The sequence below is a fragment of the Chaetodon trifascialis genome, chromosome 15, assembly GCF_039877785.1.
Source record: "Chaetodon trifascialis isolate fChaTrf1 chromosome 15, fChaTrf1.hap1, whole genome shotgun sequence".
NCBI classification, from domain to species: domain Eukaryota; kingdom Metazoa; phylum Chordata; class Actinopteri; order Chaetodontiformes; family Chaetodontidae; genus Chaetodon; species Chaetodon trifascialis.
In genome coordinates, this window is record NC_092070.1 from 5062480 (window position 1) to 5078831 (window position 16352).

At 41.4% G+C, this 16352-nt stretch overlaps 2 protein-coding genes and 1 long non-coding RNA gene across 3 annotated transcripts in view; 1 reads left to right on the forward strand and 2 right to left on the reverse strand.

The window, feature by feature from the left end:
• syt5a (synaptotagmin Va) overlaps positions 1–16352 on the forward strand; it is an 86305-nt gene that overhangs the window by 12976 nt on the left and 56977 nt on the right. The window lies entirely within an intron of this gene.
• Positions 2030–8708, reverse strand: tnnt1 (troponin T type 1 (skeletal, slow)). Its single transcript, XM_070980822.1, has 11 exons — positions 8699–8708; positions 8466–8483; positions 5084–5105; positions 4891–4951; positions 4103–4219; positions 3592–3669; positions 3290–3403; positions 3097–3206; positions 2575–2665; positions 2313–2353; positions 2030–2208 (listed from the first exon to the last, which is right to left on the reverse strand). The coding sequence occupies exons 4-11, from the start codon at positions 4945–4947 to the stop codon at positions 2163–2165; spliced, it is 654 nt and encodes a 217-aa protein (XP_070836923.1). The 5' UTR covers positions 4948–4951; positions 5084–5105; positions 8466–8483; positions 8699–8708; the 3' UTR covers positions 2030–2162.
• On the reverse strand, positions 8882–13860 carry LOC139343292 (uncharacterized). Its single transcript, XR_011603099.1, has 3 exons — positions 13798–13860; positions 9009–9036; positions 8882–8896 (listed from the first exon to the last, which is right to left on the reverse strand). It is a non-coding gene; the product is annotated as an uncharacterized lncRNA (long non-coding RNA).

The window sequence follows — 16352 nt, forward strand, 5'->3', positions numbered from 1 at the left end:
ATGTCACGTCTACTTGACATCAAGCTAAGAAAAATGCCTCAAGAGGTTCTGAACACTTGAAAGTGTTTGATAACTTAACTGGACAGGACAGCAACACAGAAAATACTTCAGTCCTGGAGCCAGAGGTGGTGCAACAACTGTACTGATGCCTTCAAGGTACCATTGGCATTATAAATCCCATTCATCACAAAGTAGATCTGATTAAAAAAAAAAAAAAAAAAAAAGGTAAATTAAATCTCATTCATTGTTGAAAGGGTTTCTTGAAAATCAGTTACTGTGGAAATTTCTCATTTAGGGTTAAGATAAACTAAAATAATAGCAATGAAATCAAATTTAATAGTCAAATTAAAATTGAAATTAACTATACATAACTAAACAGCTAGGTCAGGAAATACGTTTTTTGTTTTAATTTATTTATCCAGCGATTTCATCCAAATGATGGCCTTCCAGTTCCATCGGGATGCAATGACAGTGTTTAACCACCCGAGGGAGCAGTTTACTGTGTAAACTGTTGTTGACAAGCAGAACTTCAAATTACAGCTTTACTGCTGGGTGGGGTTATGTGCCAACACATGTACTGAAACTTTGACCCATGCCCCCCTTTTTGAAGCTCCCTCACATAGATGGTAACTGCATTTTTGTATAAATAAAAATCCAATATCAATCCACCAGTCAATGATCTTCATCATATTAAAAAATATATAAAGCAGTTAAGTTGGACATTACCTCTATAGTTATCTAATGAAGAATTATTTGAAAATATTATGATTAATTATCGTGCAACAGAGGACCATCTAAAATACAAGACACAAGTCACAATCTCATCTCTCCACATCTGTGTGTGTATTCCTGCTCATTTCTGCGTGCCCTCTGTCATCTCTTCATATCTCTGGCACTCGTTTCATGTGTTTCTTGCAGCATGTGAAATAAACTTTGAAATCCACTCAGGTTTTGCTGCTGCAGCCTTTCTTGGTCTCATGGTGCTAATGTTGGCGCTGTACAGGTAACAGTACTGAGTGAGTTTGCTTCCTGCCTCTGGTGCTACTGTTGCACTGTATTTCACTGGGCAAGAAAGCAAAACGAGATGTGAACATAGCGGACCTCACCCAGAGACACAAGCCCTGTTAGGACAGGATTAATGTCACGGGGGAGGTGGAGGTGTAGAAGCCTCATTGGTTTAACTCAATGTTCTGGACGGCATTTTTGTAATCGTGAAATTACAGGATGTAGCCTGTAATAGGCAAGAATACTCAGCAGGATGAAGCCTACCCTGAGCTGATGTTACAGCATGGGTTGAATTTTTCCGTTTGTGCATTGGTTCCCAAATAGGCCTGTATGTTGGTCTTAGCATGTTTGTGTCTCTCAGATCAGATTAGTTTTGATTTCTTACCTTCTCACATCAAAATCAAATTGTGCGCTGAGCTGATGAAATGCAGTAGAAGAAGCTCTTTCCACAGAAAAAAAAGAACTGCAGACAGGAATCATAGTAGAAATCAGCATTTTTTCTGAAACACAGTGAGTAATTATGACTGTAATTATTATTGGAGTGAGGGTTAAAAATGACTCCTTTAGTCCCCATGGGGCGAAGATGTGAAAGTAATCATTTCTGCCGCGTTCTGTCTCTTTATGAGGTTTGCCCCAGCGCCTTCCCTCCACTGGTAGGAGACTGAGAACCACAAGCAGGACACTGCAATGAAGAAGCAGTCTGGATGCTCAGGACCTCTGGGGACTCAGCAGAATCTGCTGGACCTTTGCTAACGACCACTGCCAGCTGTTTCAATAATATCACAACTGTATTATTTCGATATAATGCTGTTAAAAAGCTAAATTTGGACTATCCAGTGGCAAAGCATTGTAAAGACAGATGGTGCAATGACTGTATTTGAGGTTGGTACTGTTTGCACACACTCCTCCAGAGACAGACTCAGAGAGACAACAAACTGAGGTTGTGGCAAAATCAACACAAAGCTGAATACATGACCTTTTAATTATCAGTACATCTCATCAAGAAACATTCAACTCTTGTCACACACACAGGAAAATGCCAACATAATGAATCTGCCACCAGAGGACCAAGAAGAGCGTGATTCCTCCGTTCCTTTGCTGACTCTTTTTTTCTTATCATTGTGTTTTTGTTTGTTCTGTCTCCTCTTCCCCCTCCTTTACTTCCAGCGACCGCCCACCTTCCCTTTGCCATGGACCTTTTTACTGTCGGAGAGAAAGACAGGAAGGAAGGACGTAACAGGACTGTAGAAACAGATGAACAACAGACACACAGTTTATCATTACTGTGTGTAAAAGTAAATACTCACAATTTCTGAGCGTGTTGGATTCTGTTCAGCAGCACAATGATCTGCAAAAGGCAAACAAAGACTTTAGCTTCAATTTACAGTGCTATAAACAGAAGAAAAAAAAGGCCTCACATTCGAGAGGAAGCAGCAGGCAAATGTTTGACATTTTCACTTGATAAATTACTGAATAACAAGATTTTTATCGAATAGATAGAAGCCTTGTGTGGACAACATTTGTTTTAGTCGTTTTCCTGACCATCTCTGCGTGCGATCACAGCAGTACCTCATATTTCTGGTGCTTCATGTGCTCAATGAAGTCAAACTTTTCAGACTCCAGCTGGTAGATCCAGTTCCACATCTCCTGGGCCCGTTGCCTTGGACACACAAAGGAAACATTTAGTTTACATTTATTATGTATTTTAATGTTCAGGTATGGGTCTCCACAGCTTAATCAATGCATATAACTGGCTCGTGGCTCTTGTTTGAAATTCTAAAGCTGTGACTAATGTTACCTGCTGAATACCATCAAAATTCTAAAGCTTGACTGGCGTGCCGTGCCTAGTTACTGTATGATTGCTGAGCTATGACTGGATAATCCCTGTTCATGGGGGTGGTGGGGGGTGTATTGAGCAATCAATTGGTAAAGGTCATCTTGAATGCATCGTCACTCTATGTCAATAAAAAAATAGCTTATAAAGCCATAAATGTATTAATTCAATCACCTTTCAGGATTCAAACACCTACTTTAAAGCTCCTGTATAACATCATTTGTTAGCTGTGTGAAATACAATTGGAGGAGACCCACTTGAGACCATCCTCCCTTAAATTGTCGATGGCTAGCGGCTGCCGTCTCTCCCCCAGGGTCTTCTTCTTGATTTCTCTGCCTGTTAGACGCTTGCCCCTTCTCGACTCGGCCTGGAACAGAACACACACAGTCCGCAGTCTGTATCATCATCTCCTCCTCGTCATCGTTACCGTCGTCTCTCCTGCTCTCTGACCTTGGCCAGGAACCCTCCAAAGTTCGCTCCCATGCCAGACAGCACTTTCTTCTTCTTGGCCTCATCGTCAGCCTTCTTCTTGGCTTCCTCTTCTTCTTTTCTGTGACGCTCCTCCTGACAGATGAAGAAGGACGGAGTGATGAAGGAGCAAGAAACCATGATTGAAACTATGAAATTAGAGAAGCAATTGTATGGCAGTATATTAAGTCAGCAAATATGAACATTTTATGATTGGGGTAATTACTGTGGAGACTGGCTGATGCATTTGTGCATTTGTTTGTGAGTATGAGTGTCTGTGTTACCGCAATCTTGTTCTGTCTGTCCTTCTCCTTCTCAGCTCTAACCCTCTGGATCTCAGCTCTCTCTGACCGACGACGCTCCTGATGGAAACCAGAGCAAAGAAGCAATAAAGCCATAAAACCTCTTCATGCAATTTTACTAAAAATTAAGCAACATGTTGATTAACATATCACATTACAGAGGAGACTTTTGCATCTACTTTTGACTTAACTAGTAATTTAGCAACATCCTCCCTCACATTCATACTGTGCATCAGTGGAGGAAGAAGCATTCTGATCATTTACAAAAGTCCTGCATTTTAAATCCTACAGTACAGAAGTATTATTAGCTATTTAGTAAAGCAACTTTGTATGTATGCACCGTTATTTCTACCCCTGCTATGATGATACATTCAGTAAATCATGTTCTCCTGTTGCTGGCCAGTTTCTGTTTCCACTGGTTCAAGTGATTAGCATCCCATTCATGTTTCCACACAGATCAAGGTTGAAAGCTTCAGTATCTAAGTGAACTTACGATTCGCTCCATGAGGCTGATAAGCTCTTCTTCATCCTTCTTCCTCTGCTCGAAGTGGACGTCAATCAAAGTATGCAGTTCGAGTAAGTCCTTCTCCATACGCTTTCTGTGGATGTCCTGATGGAACAAGCAAGTGTTTACTCTGTGATGCTAAGTTGATTGTTGTTGTTGTTGATTGTACCCCTATGAAACTGATAAACAACCAGCACTGAGAGAGCACGAAGGCGTGACTGAATATGGAGTAAGAAGACTGGAGATGTAGGAAGGAGCCATGCCATGTAAAGCCCTGTGAATCAGAGGCAGCTTAAATCATCCATGATCTGTGATGAAACTTCCTGGATCATGTAGAGACTCTGGCTGCTGCTCGTTGCGAAACTAAGAGAGATCAAAAACTATTCCCAATTTCTTGACTCTGAGAATGGAGAATGGAAACCTCTATGAAAGCTGTTCTATGACGCTGTTACACATTCAGTGATGAACTTCAGACAGGGGGTAGCCTAGGTTCACAAGCTGGGAGCGGTCATTGGCTGTGAAACGTGACATAGACTTGTGTGTCAGCTCCATAGCAATGAGCAAGTGGCAGACATGGAACAAAGGTAGTGCCAGTTCTGATTGCTGCAGAACGTTTTTGACCTTAGAGCAGGAAGATAAGTTATTGTGTAACTGTGAGCACTTCGTGTTCTGCCACTCAGTCATGAGCAGAAGCAGGCAAGTAAGTGGAATCTCTGCAAAATCAAAAAACAAAGCAAATGGAACTGAACTAGGTTAACTCGTGTTTCATGTCTTACATCAAAATCCACCCTCTCCCCCTCAGGAATCTTTGGAGGGGCAAGTTGAGGCACCATAGGTCTACAAAGAAGAGCGAAATGAGCAGACAACATGAACAGAAAGTCTCTCAAATAATGTTGAGGAAGTAGTGAAATCTGATATTTTTGACTGAGAAAAACAACAGAAACCAAGCATAGAATTGGATGAACATACTTGGGTTTCGGGCGCTCCTCCTCTGTTGATGACAGATGAGGGAAAAAAGACAATATGAGTGAATAAAAGTCTTTCAATCAAACATGAAAGGCTGGTTTGAAAATGTGAAACTTGTTAAAGTTATTAATATGACTGAAAGCACAGCAAGCATGGGGCTGAGAAAGGAAAAGCTTGTTTTTTATTAGTTATGATAAAAGAGCACAGACACAATGTTTTATCCTTACCAAGCCCGGGTTACACTGAACTTCTAGGCTGTTAGACTTTGACCACATTTATGTGGCTATTCTTAAAACCAAAAAAAAACAAAAAAAACAAGGCTGTCTGGAAGGTATAGCTTTTTATTTATCTAGGAGACCAAATTACTTAAAACATACAGCTTTCAATAGTTTTTTTTTTTTTTTTTTTTTTTTTTTCTACATGTGACCTTTGTAGGACTCATAGAGACCAGTTGGATTCAAGAGTAGATCTAATTTGAATATGTTAGGTAATTTATTTTAAGTAAAATGTTTGTTTTAGCTAACATGGTGCTGAGCTTGAGGAGAGGAGGGAGAGTTTTAACCCTGGAGGGAACCACACGTCCACCATTTCTCACCTTCCTCCTGGGCATCTTGATCTGATGGACCACCCACATAAAGATGGAATGAAAGATGGATGGAAGGTAACAAAAAATAACACATGGAGTGACAAAGGAGTCATTAAAGACAGGTGAAAAGTACACACGAGGAGAGCAAGGGAATCATAAAGGTATGGTGGACAGAAAAAAGTCAAAGGGTGCTTTTCATTACATTTAATTGTGCCTCCTCGTCTCCTCTCTCCTTTGTCGACCCGGAAGTCGTTTCCCCTCCGCCATGATAAAGGATCTTCCAATTGCTTAAATGCACCTGAAGGAGACGAGGAGCGAGGAGAGAGGAGGCTTCTGAAGGAGATCAGAGTGAGGATACACCGGTGTAGCCTACGCGGAAGTTTTTTATTATTTAAGGGGCGTGTCGTATGTGGCACATGTTTGAATCATGGCGGGAGCAGGTCTTCACAAATGTAATCTTGATTCTTGTTTCAACTGTGTCCTTTTAACAATTGTATCTGTCACCAAGAAATTAATAAAAAATCTTGGTATATTACGGTTTTTTAAAGCAAGGCTGTTGGTTTAATCTACCACACACCCGTCCTCTGTTATGCCTCTAACGGCATATAATTGAAACCTCATCAATAGCAATCAGGAGTAGAACAGTCTGACTGCAGATCTGACCATAATATCACGTTTTACAGCTTTTACAGCTGTGCAAACGTCATCAGTAATTGACGTCGCTTCGGACTGACGCTGTGGAGCGAGGATTTTTCATTTCGGAGTTTCGTTTCCTCCGTCCTCACGTCCCTTCCTCGCATCCCTCTTTCATGTCCTCGCTGGGCGGAGCTAAGACGCGAGGAGAGGAAGCGAGTGGAGGAGACGAGGAGACCAATTTATGGAATGAAAAGCACCCAAAGATATGGAAAAAGCACAAGGACATGAGGAGGGAAGACGTGTAGAATGATCGAAAGAAGTCCCAAGTTCATTTCTGATACTGCATAGGCAGCAAGCTTCAAGAAATAGTGAGACATTTTGGAAAATGTGCTTTTTGGCTTTTGCAGACAGTTAGATGAGAAGATCAATACCACTCTTATGCCTGCAATTAATATGAAGCTACCATCAGCAGCTTAGTTAGCTTAGCCTAACACAAACACTGGAAACAGATAGCCTGGCGCTGTCCAAATGCCACAAAAACCCACCAACGAGCAACTTTAAAAGTCAGTACTGAACACAACTTGACAGTAGCTAGTAGCTAGTGAGCTGTTTCCCCTTGTTTCCAGGCTTTGTGCTAAGCTAACCAGCTGCTAGCTGTAGCTTTACATTTACCATTAAGACATGAGAGTAGTATCAATCTTCTCATCTAACTCTCAGCAACAAAGTAAAAAAGCATATTTCCCAAAATGTTGAACTATTACTTTAAAATGATCATTTCCCATCATGCAATGAGAGCCACACCATTCCCTGGCACTAATATGTACCACCCACTGTCGCTATCGGGAAATGTAGTTTTTTGGACTGTTCTGTGAACATTCATTATTACATAATGCACATATGGATAATTTCATGCGTGCAGATTGGAGTTTTACTGATACAAGTATTTCTCTGATGTAGAATCATTTCATTGGTTGAGTTAAACCTCAATGGGCGTGGCCAGAGAATCACATTCTAGCCATCTGGCAAGCCTGCAGATCTCAGAGAACTTCTTGCAGAACTAAAACTCACATCTATTATGTGCATCTGTGTAATTACAAATGTCAGAATGGCCTGTAAACAGAAGCTGCATACACACTGTGATATTTCTATTGTCTTGGATTGCTCACTTTAGGTGCATATGAACATGTCTAACTTTGTTTATCTTTAGAACCTGAATGCTGATGTTGCTCGATTGAAAGCATAAAGCTAATAAAGACAGAGCAAGGAAACATCTTACTAGCTTACAAAGCCTAGCTACAATACATTGGGCATGGATCATGGAAACCTTATATCTCTCTTTTAAGAGATTTAATGTGGTTTATGGAAAAGAAATCTGTCCAAAAATAAGACCTCTGGTACTCACTGGCACCATAACAGGATGGTCCACTATCACTTAAATCTCATGACGCATTAACTGATGGTTTGAGCTACTAGGAGTGGTAAAAGAAGCTGAAAATACTAACACACATATCATGACTAAAAGTTAACTTTTCACATTGCTCATGGCCATTTGATCCTTTATTAACGTAAGAAATGTTAGCTGCATGTTTAGATGTTCAGAAAATATTTGATTTTGGTAGAAAACATACGAACTAAAACAAACAAGATTCTAGAAATATCACATTTGATTTCTGTTTTGGTTGTTTGTACCTTTAAAACACTGGGTGTAACAGCAGGCAATGGAAAAAAGCCATTAAATGTCCACAGCAGTAACAAAGGCATCATCATGATGTCAATGGAAATATGTTCAGTTCTGACATACTGTATGATTTCATCCATACATGATACAGGTGGAAGGAAAAGACCACAATCTTTGCACACCTGCGGTTCGACGAGTGCGTAGGAGAAGGCCATGGGTCGACAAAACACAACAAAAGACTCACTTCATCAGGTGTGTACCAAAGCATTGTTAGGATTCATTTTTTTCTAATTGGAAGGACAGTTCGGGGAGTCTTTTGTCAACCTGTACACATGGACGTATTGTACAGGTGCAAATAAACATCTTCTTCTCTTTAATAAGTGTTAAAAACATTTCTAAATACAAATTTCACCTCCATTAGTTTTTAGGGTCAGCCATAAATGGTGTGTAAAGTGTGACTGATGACTGGTATGGGGTCTTCTCACCTTGGTACTCTTGCTGCTCTGATAGCCCGAACCAGCCGTGTCAGCCAATAGCAAAGCAGGATAGAGGGACAGTTGATAGGTAAGAGTTAGTGCAGTGACAGGTCTTCTTCAAACAACAATGAAAGACATTTATCTCATGACAGACATCTTATCGTGATCAAGGTCCTTTTAATCTTACTGTGTATATTTTCTGTATTGTCTGCTTTGCATTCTGGGAGTCTTCTTAACCTTACCTCCTCCATCCTCCTCTGGCTGCTCAGCCTCCTCCTCCTGCTCAGGCTCAGCCTCCTGCTCCTCTTCAGCCTCTGGGAGGAAGAAGAGAGACATGAATATAGATGCACATTTGATAAAAATCCTATTGTGTTTGTGAGAGACACAAAGTGTTTGACAAATACAGACACATCCTCCTGAACTCACCCTCTGCCTGCTCCCTGGAGACACGAGAGAAGCAGAATTATCAGCTAACATCACAGCTGATACGTTCACACTGAAATAAACAAGTCGTGTCAAATGATAATCAGTGAGGGATGCTGCTCTACTCACTCGTATTCCTCTTCTACATCTGACATGGCTGCAGAGAAAGGAGAGGAGAAGAGAGGCACTGAAATACTCATGTGATTCAAAATAAAAATGACATAAAGCCAGTGGTTCGATCATGTTGAACCGATTAGTCAGTTTAACAATTAGTCGGACTATTTTGACAGTCAATCTTCTAAAGCACTGATCAAGGAAAATACCAAACATTTGCTGAATCCAGCTTTTACATCTTAAGATCTTCAGTTTTTCTTAGTTTTATATGTTTGTGAATTGAATATTTCTATGATTTTGTAAAGAGATCATTTTAGCCCTGCTGGAAAAGACTAGCTCTAGGGATGGCAGTCAGTCGGTCAGTTGGTTTGTCCACCAGTTTGGTCCAAACTGAAATATCTCAACAACTGTTGGAAGGATTGGCAGGAAATCATTTGCAGTCCACAGAGGATGAAACCTGCTGACTCTGGTGACCCCCTGACTTTTCTTCTCTCTCCACCAGCAGGAAAAAGATTTCACTCATCCAGTAAAATATGTCAGTAACCAGGTATCCATCCAAATGTAGCTTAAATTGGAACAGAATTTCCAAAAAATTAACAAAAGAAATTGTGGATTGTGTTTCCATCCACTGCTGTTATGCAGATAGTTTGGTACACTGAGATCATAATTTGCAACAGACATTCAAGGTTTCCAGACGATGAACGATGATGATGAAGGTGGTTATCCCCTCACTGTTCCTCAGGCGCCACTGCAAGGTTGACATTTGTGGCTCCACAACTGTTGAACTGGTTGCCATAAAATGTGGTCTGGACATTAATGTCGAAGCTCATGAGCTTGACTTTTCATCTGGTGCCATCATCAGGTCAGAATTACAAGCTGTCCAGCACTTTGGTTTATGAGCACGTACCTGCAAAACGAATGACACTCCCCTCACCCTCAGCTGGACTCTGTGTTCAGTATGCACAGCTCTTTTCAATGCTTGATGGCCAAAGCAAGTTGTCTTGAACTCTTAGTTCCATGATAGGTGTGCCTAGTTTATTATAAATTATTCAAAAAATGCTGCCTGGATTAAAACATTTAAAATCAGGTGTTTTTAAATGACCGAGCAAGCAGTGTGATGCATACGCAGGCTTGAAGGCCTGGCTCTTTCTAAGTACAGTGTGTGAGTGAGTCATCATCGTTGAATCACAGGTGGCCGCGGTCCTTCTTCTCGTGTGATTAATCACTTTGGAGATAGAAAAACACACACAAGCACGGGGAGACACAAGTCCCACTGAGCTGGTTTTGGCTATAAATTGTCTCTGAGCTGCCATTGTCAGGGCATAAAAGCACACACAGACAGACGTACACAGTAGGCGTGTGCTGACACCTTCCTGGCAGGGGATGCTGGGAAATTGATGGAGCGTCAACAGGTGAGAATGTGACAAGGGTTAAACACAGAAAGACCAAGAGAGATAGAGTTTCTGCCACTTTCCTTCCATCCATCCTCTCTCTCTCTCTCTCTCTCTCTCTCTCTCTCTCTCTCTCTCTCTCTCTCTCTCTCTCTCTCTCTCTCTCTCTCTCTCTCTCTGTCCACTTTTGTCCTCACTCACCCTCTACCCTCTGTCCTGGTGTCTGACAAATTAAACAGGATGATTTACTTTGAACACAACGACCAACATTCATGCTGAAAGAGAAAAAAAACCAAACAATTCTTCACACTATTACTGACATTTTACATTATAAGTACACTGAAACTTAACACCTCCATCTTAACGACTAGTTTCACAGTTTGACAGGTTCAAATAAGTCATCAGTTTGTCTGGAGGTCAAAGGTCCCCCACTCCATTATGTGCCTAAATATATTTCTGTACTCTATTAGACATCAACAAAAACTGCTTGTAAAAGTTGGTTAAAAAATATGATTTTAAAAAAGGGTCCTCAATTCCTATTATACCTCTACACACCGTCCTCCCATCTTCTCCTCTTCGATCTTTCTGTCATCAGGATTAATTTATAGTGGCCCTGTGACTGTGCGGCTGACTTTATAGAGGTGGTAAGTATTGCTGAAAGCTCTGCCTTGTCTCTCCTCTGTCTGTTGTCGTGCCCATTGCCATGCCAGACCCGGCAGCTTGGCATAACCATCAGTCCTTTCAACAGCAAATCAGCAACTCTCCAGTCCTCCCGCTCTGTCACTGATCCTCTCTAAGGTTGTGTTTGCACAGACAGAGAGGGATTTATAAGGCAAGCAGCTCCAGTCTTCACAGTTCTAAAAGTCAATGTCAAAATTGTTTACTTGCTCTAAATGCTCAATCTTTTTTAGTTTCAAGCATTAAAGGAATAGTTTGACATTTTGGGAAATACACTTAATTGTTCTCTTGCAGAGAGCCGCTGTTCATATATCAACTTAAAAAGTGATATGTCAATCTTGAGTTCACAAATTGTTTCCGCTGTCCCCAAGTGGCCAAAACAATCAGTTATTGCAGGTTGAAAGAAAGGGGATGACCCATTAGAGGACCTGGAAGGTGGATTTTGCTTCTCTGGACATGAAGCTAACCAGCTGCTGGTGGTAGCCTTATGCGTACTCTACAGCATGAGAGATCTGCTGATGTAATTCATACCAAAAAGCACAATAGGCTTCCCAAAATGTTGGACATTTTCTTTGAGGAGAGAAACATGATGACAGATAGATGACAGATAGATGAATGAGAGGTGCACATTTCAACACCTCTGTGGGGACAGACAGAAACCGGCTGCTAAATGGAGGGTGGGGGGTGGAGACGTTGTGAGCGAACCAGGGGATTTGGGAGAGGAGTAAAGTTACAACAGCCAACAGGCTCAGGCCTTAGCAGGGTTAATTTTAGTCAAGGGCAATGTGTGTGTGTGTGTGTGTGTGTGTGTGTGTGTGTGTGTGTGTGTGTGTGTGTGTGTGTGTGAAGTGAAGGAGAATGGGTGTGTCACAATACCTCTTCAGTGTTAAAGAGAGACTATTGTAGGCTATTAATATGTTTTAGAGAGGAGACGAGAAGGAAACATGTCGGTAAAATCCTTTTGAAAAAGAATCCAGCTAACTCCATTAAAGACAGGTTGCTGACATTTCTCAATAATCCATCCACCCATTGTCTATACCCGACTATCCCTTTCAGGGTTGTGGGGGGGGCTGGAGCCTATGTCTTTTTTATCATTTAAGAAACAATTAGGGAAGATAGCCATAGAAATGAGTTCTTTTTGTGAGGCAAAAAGGCTCTTTAAATATGTTTGATCCCTAATTATGAATTATTTTTCCTATACTCAGCAGATGGAGGAAGTCAATCAATGAAAGGAACTTGGGATCTTTGTACCATTTTGTATCTTAACAATATCATACAACAGGTATGATACTTTGGGCCCAGGGCCCTCCATTATATTTCACTTTTAGTCCTCCATGGGAAAAGTTTGGGCACCCTGCCTAAAAATTAGCTACTGCTAGACAACAGCTAATGTTAGCATTCAACCACTTCCTAGCTAACATTATGGTTTGATAGTGGTACATGCGCATACGATAGGAAAGGTGTAACACAATTCTGAAGTATCAATACACATCTTGGATGCATTTATTAAAGCTTGGAAGTAAAACACACTGGATGCAATGAAGCTTGCACTGAAATGCTAACTGTCTTACTGTCTCTTCACCTGACCCCAGAAATGTTCTGGCTGAGTGAAAAACATCATGAGACACGACGCTCACTGGAACATGTATTTCTGTGTCATGTTGATTCAGATAAATTCAACAAAAAAGAGGGTTCCACGTAAGCTAAAACTGAGGACTCTGTGGCATGAAGAGGCTGGCAAGCCTACAGTACTTTATTACATTATGTTACATTACGTTGGAATCTTGATTACATCCAGTGTTGTTTTACCCTGAAATATGGTCTGATGTCCCTCCAGACTTTCATTATCCACCGCCTTTCCAGTTGCTGATCAACTGAAATAGTGAAATGTTTATGATTTGTCATATTTGCAACCTGGAACACAGCAGTGCGACATTATCCTTTGATAACAGCATTTGTGCTTCTCACAGTGTGAGGTTGGAGGACAATGGCCGGCGTGTCAATGTGGTCTATGTCAGGGGTGGCCAGACTTTTTCCCTTGGAAGACCAAAACTGAAACATAATGGAGGGCCCTGGGTCAAACGTTTTTTGTACTGTATTTTGTTGTTTAGATGCAAAATAGTACTCAGGTCCCAAGTTCCCTTAACTGACCTACTTCCTGTATCACTGTGCACCATGCTCAGATCATCAGATTAGGAGAAATAATGAATTAGTGATCCAACATTTTTACCTCAAAGCAAATAAAATAGCATGAAGAGTAATTTGCAGTTTAATTTTTTTTTTTTTCCTGAGAAACATCAGGTGGGCCAAATCAAACATCAGAGCAGGCCAACGTTGGCCCATGGGCCCCTTTGGGCAGGCCTCTATGTTATTACAGCTGTGGCAGGATGAACATGTCACTCACAAGGAAACAACTGAGAACAAAACAGGGAGCTTGATGTTGACCTGAACTAGCCACTGTACTTTTACTTTTACAACGAATGGGTTGCTGATTGGCTGGTGTATCTCTTGCTGGAGCATCCTTAAACAGACAAACAATGAGAAGTTTTCAAGAACTGATAAAACTGATGCAACAAAATGCCCACTGTGATACTCCAGGGAAATGAATAGAAAACAATGGCTGACTGACAATAATCGGACATTCATTGTTAATTTTTTGGTTATATTTCATTCTGTCATCCTATGAGAAAAAAACCCCAGAGAAGACATATTATAGGACAGACAGAGAGACGTACCTGAAGGAAGGTGTGGTATCACCGGACACAAGAGACAGACAGATGGACAGAGACAGACAGAATGGCTATTGTACAGAGAGAGGGAGATTTTTATACAGAGAGGTGGAGTATTACTGTGGGTGTGTGTGTGTGCTGTCTGAATGATTATGTGTGTATGCATGCTGTGAGAGTTACTGAGTGTCCCCGTATACAATACAAGAATAACTGTGAGTCTGTGTGCACAAATGTGCAGATTTGGTGTGTGTGTGTGTGTGTGTGTGTGTGTGTGTGTGTGTGTGTGTGTGTGTGTGTGTGTGTGTGTGTGTGTGTGTGTGTGTGTGTGTGTGTGTGTGTGTATGTGGTCAGGGCTGGGGGCCACTGGTGGATTAAGCAGAGGCAGAAAGATGAGCACCTCGCAGGATTAGGGAGAATAGAGGGATGACCTCACTGGACAAATGGAGGGGTGCCACAGGTGGAGAGGGGGACGACAAAATGAAGAGGGAGGGTGTGACAGATGGGAGAGAAAGCTGGCAGAGAAGAACTGGCATGGGGAGAGGTGAAGCAGTCTGCTAAAGGACAATGGTTATTATACTTTCATTCATTACAACTGACCCCACAAGCTGTGGCAAGTAGGTTGTGAGGACGAGAGTTAAGCACAGCACAGCGCCAGGAGCTCAGACACAGCAGAGGAAGGGATGGACGACCAGAGGAAACAGGAAGTGGAACGTAGAAGCACAAGGTGCGTGCAGGCTAGTTAGAAGATGAAAGTGAAAAAAAAAAAAAAAGAACAGCGACAAAGAAAAAGGAATGTCAAGGTACTTAATACTGCATTACCCATGAGCCTCAGCAGCTGTTACTGTAAAGATGGCAGCATGTACAGCTACCACATCACAGGTCCAACATCTTCAGAAGAAAAGCTTGATGCTTTGGGCAATACACATATTTCCTTTCTTACTGAGAGTTTGATAAAAAGATTGATACCAATTTCACATCAATACAATCAATATGAAGCTAAAGCCAGCTAACGTAGCTTAGTACAAAGTGGAAACGGGGAAAAGCCTGGCGTGGCTGTGTCTCCTTGCACCTCTAAAGCTCCCTAAGCAACACATTTCATTTGTTTAATCCATACAGAAATCAAAGTATTAAAACTTGGACAGAGCCAGGCGAGCAGTTTCTCACTTGACAGCATGATATGTATTGAACAAACGTGAAGTTTTATTGATTTTCTCACCTGAATATCTGCCTCTTCAGCAGCTAAATGCTCCACTATGTTCACCAGCCAGACACTAACTTTATCTGTTTGGTGCTGACTGGATTTATCAGAGATCTTTCCCTAAAATCAGCTGTCTGCTGCTTGATGAGAGCTGTGAGACTGAACCAGAATAGGAAGGTTGTGTGGTGTAAAGCAAAAACAATGAGCTAAAAGACACCAAAACCTCTGTAGAACTGATGGGAACTGCAATCAGGCAATATTTCCCAGTGGATTTGTCACTTCAAGGGACCTTCTTTACATTACACTAGTTAATTTGATACCTTTTTGAAACAAGTTTATTAGGGCATCTTTAAGAATTAAATGTAATCTTCAAAATCTGATTTGAGATCAGTAATTAGACGATTGTTCCTGAAAAGCTTTTGGGATTTATGGTCCACTTGTTTCAATGACATCAAGGTTTCTCAACAGAATTTCTTTTTAGGTGTTATACAACCCACAAGGTTTCATGACCATTCTTTCTGAAATGCCAGTGATGGTCAATCTGAAAGCAGTATGGTCAATCTCAAGCACCTATGGAAAAAATGAATGGCATTTCTACCTTTGGACCCTCCCAGCTCCTCTCTCATGAGAAACATGAGAGCAGAGCGAGCCAAACAGATGTGGGTGCTCAGCAACAGTAGGAGGAGAGAAATCAAAGAGGAGCGAGGAATGGGAGCGTCAGGCAGAACGATGGCCAGAGAAGATCCAGAAATAGACGAGTGACTGCTTCACTCATTCGCTTTTTCCATGAAAGGGGACGTTTCAGGTTCAGTGGAAGAGGTCCAGACAGAAAGAGGCCCCACAAGGAATAATCCATCCCACATCTGAAACTGATCTGCGTTTGGTTTCAGTGCATCCTGATAGGGTCTGTCCTAATCTTGTTACTATTACTACATGGGCTCAGGAACACTTCTTAAAACCTCAGTAAACTGAATCAGTAACTTCAGTAAACACAGTTCACACAAGCAAATGATTGCTTGATGATTGAGATCGAACAGGGCTCCTGTTGAGCTGCTCAGTGGCCAACAGATGAGGGAAAACCACCAACTGTCCCTTTTGGAATGTCAGGTATGCTTTAACAAAGAGATAGCTACTCGTCGCTAAAGTGATCAGAATGTTTTACTTTCTCCCATCAAAGGAAATGAAGAATGTTCTGCTGACCGCTTAGAAATCATCAACTTGAATGATAATGAAATGTAGTGATGTTTAGGGGTAAATTTCCTTTTTTCCACGCTTTCTTTTTTACCCTTAGAACAATCCACTACAGTGACTGGAACCTCTGTGAGCAGACTCGTAAAACGCAGAACTCCTCACTTCTAAGTCT

Coding starts and splice junctions, on each gene's coding strand:
- tnnt1 (XM_070980822.1), bottom strand. CDS start 4,947: ATGGTGCCTCAACTTGCCCCTCCAAAGATTCCTGAGGGGGAGAGGGTG. Junction 3,404..3,591: donor ACAGACAGAACAAGATTGCG/GTAACACAGACA, acceptor TTCATCTGTCAG/GAGGAGCGTCACAGAAAAGA. Junction 3,207..3,289: donor TTGGAGGGTTCCTGGCCAAG/GTCAGAGAGCAG, acceptor GTTCTGTTCCAG/GCCGAGTCGAGAAGGGGCAA.